The sequence below is a fragment of the Corvus brachyrhynchos genome, unplaced genomic scaffold (assembly GCF_000691975.1).
Source record: "Corvus brachyrhynchos isolate BGI_N302 unplaced genomic scaffold, ASM69197v1 scaffold310, whole genome shotgun sequence".
Lineage (NCBI taxonomy): Eukaryota > Metazoa > Chordata > Aves > Passeriformes > Corvidae > Corvus > Corvus brachyrhynchos.
This window is the reverse complement of record NW_008236213.1, coordinates 3,482,494-3,483,955: the sequence shown is the minus strand read 5'-3', so window position 1 is coordinate 3,483,955 and position 1,462 is coordinate 3,482,494. Positions and strand designations below refer to the sequence as shown.

General features: G+C 38.4%; 1 protein-coding gene across 1 annotated transcript in view; it reads right to left on the bottom strand.

The window, feature by feature from the left end:
• Positions 1-627: 627 nt before the first annotated feature.
• MCIDAS (multiciliate differentiation and DNA synthesis associated cell cycle protein) overlaps positions 628-1,462 on the bottom strand; it is a 2,543-nt gene continuing 1,708 nt past the window's right edge. The window contains exon 3 of the mRNA XM_017743680.1: positions 628-897. Within this exon, the coding sequence (XP_017599169.1) occupies positions 628-897 (270 nt within the window). The remainder of the gene's footprint in view (positions 898-1,462) is intronic.

The window sequence follows — 1,462 nt, the reverse complement described above, 5'->3', positions numbered from 1 at the left end:
TCTCATTAATCAATTTTCAGCCTTTCCAATTAATAGGGCTTAAATAGATTTTAAAAATACATCTATGATCATTTTCTATTATTTTTAGATCATATCTCAAAATTAATCATGGATCCTTTTACCATAGAAAACTATGAGTGAAAGTAATCAGTGGAAATGCCATAGCAGGTCCACTCTAAAAGTGGGTAAAAACATATTTGTAATTCTGAAAACACTTGAAGTAGCAGCAAGATCAACAGTAGTTGCAATCCAACAGGGTGGTTATTCCATTGTTGCATCCTACAAGAAGTGTACACTTCTAGTGTGTCACTTAATTTCTGAGGAATTAATATTCTTATGAGCAATTACGTAATTGTACACAACCTACATTTTGTGCTTGATTTCATAAAACACACAGAGAGGAACTGTTTATATATATACAGAATCTACCTTTTGCTATCAATTTATTCCCTGCTGAATTCAGTGCAGACAGGAAGCTTTTGTCTCTTCTGTCTGCTGTCAAACCAGAGCTTTTGTACAGGATTTTGGCCTAAGTGGCAATGGTCTCCTGCAGTAATATAAATGTCTTTGAAGTCATCCCAGGGTTGAGCCCATAGCATCCCAGAAAGGGCTTCAGTGCCATTCCGGCTAGAAAAATGTCAGTGCTGCAAACATGAAGACCTCAGATACTCCATGACCACTTTTGCAGTCTCCGAGCAGCCATACAACTACACGTTGTGCTGACAACAACCATTCTCCTTCTGAATACATCTCTGCTTGCCAAAAGCGCAACAGTATGTGCAGTGTTTCAACTCCTCTAGGAAATCCACCGAAGTGATGATGTACTGTCAGTTTAACCATCACAAAAGTCTGTAACCACTGGACTGCTGTTAATGTGCATGGACCCATGCAAGAACACTGGAAAATTTGAGGGCTGAAAAAATTATAACTTCACAGAGAGAAAATCCCTGCCCTGGATGGAGCACAGTGTGTCACTTGTGTGTCACAGAAGTATAAAAATATCAGGTACCATTTCATGAGTGTTATTAGTGGTTCAGCTTTCAAACTAGTGGGTGAAATTAAATGTATCCATTCAGAACAGTTTAACATCACTCTTTACATTTCTCTTTATGTAAGTTAGTATCACTGAATGTTAAAAGCAGCATATTTTATTCTAAAACTTTCTGCTTTCTGCTGTCTCTGCTCTAATGAAAGCAAATATGCATACCTGATGCAAAATGAAGTCTGCATTAAATCTGTACAAATAAAATGGCAATTTAAGCACTATTTAATAATCACAACGAGTACAAATATACACATACACTTGCACATATGAACGATACAAATGCACTTTGTAAACACTGTGGGTGTAAAATTCCACGATGGGGCAGGTGCATCGTGTTTAACCACTATCAGTCTGCTTTCGTACTGGCCAGCTCCAGCCACTGTCCCGTCAGCTACGGGCGGCAGCTCAGCTCACTCA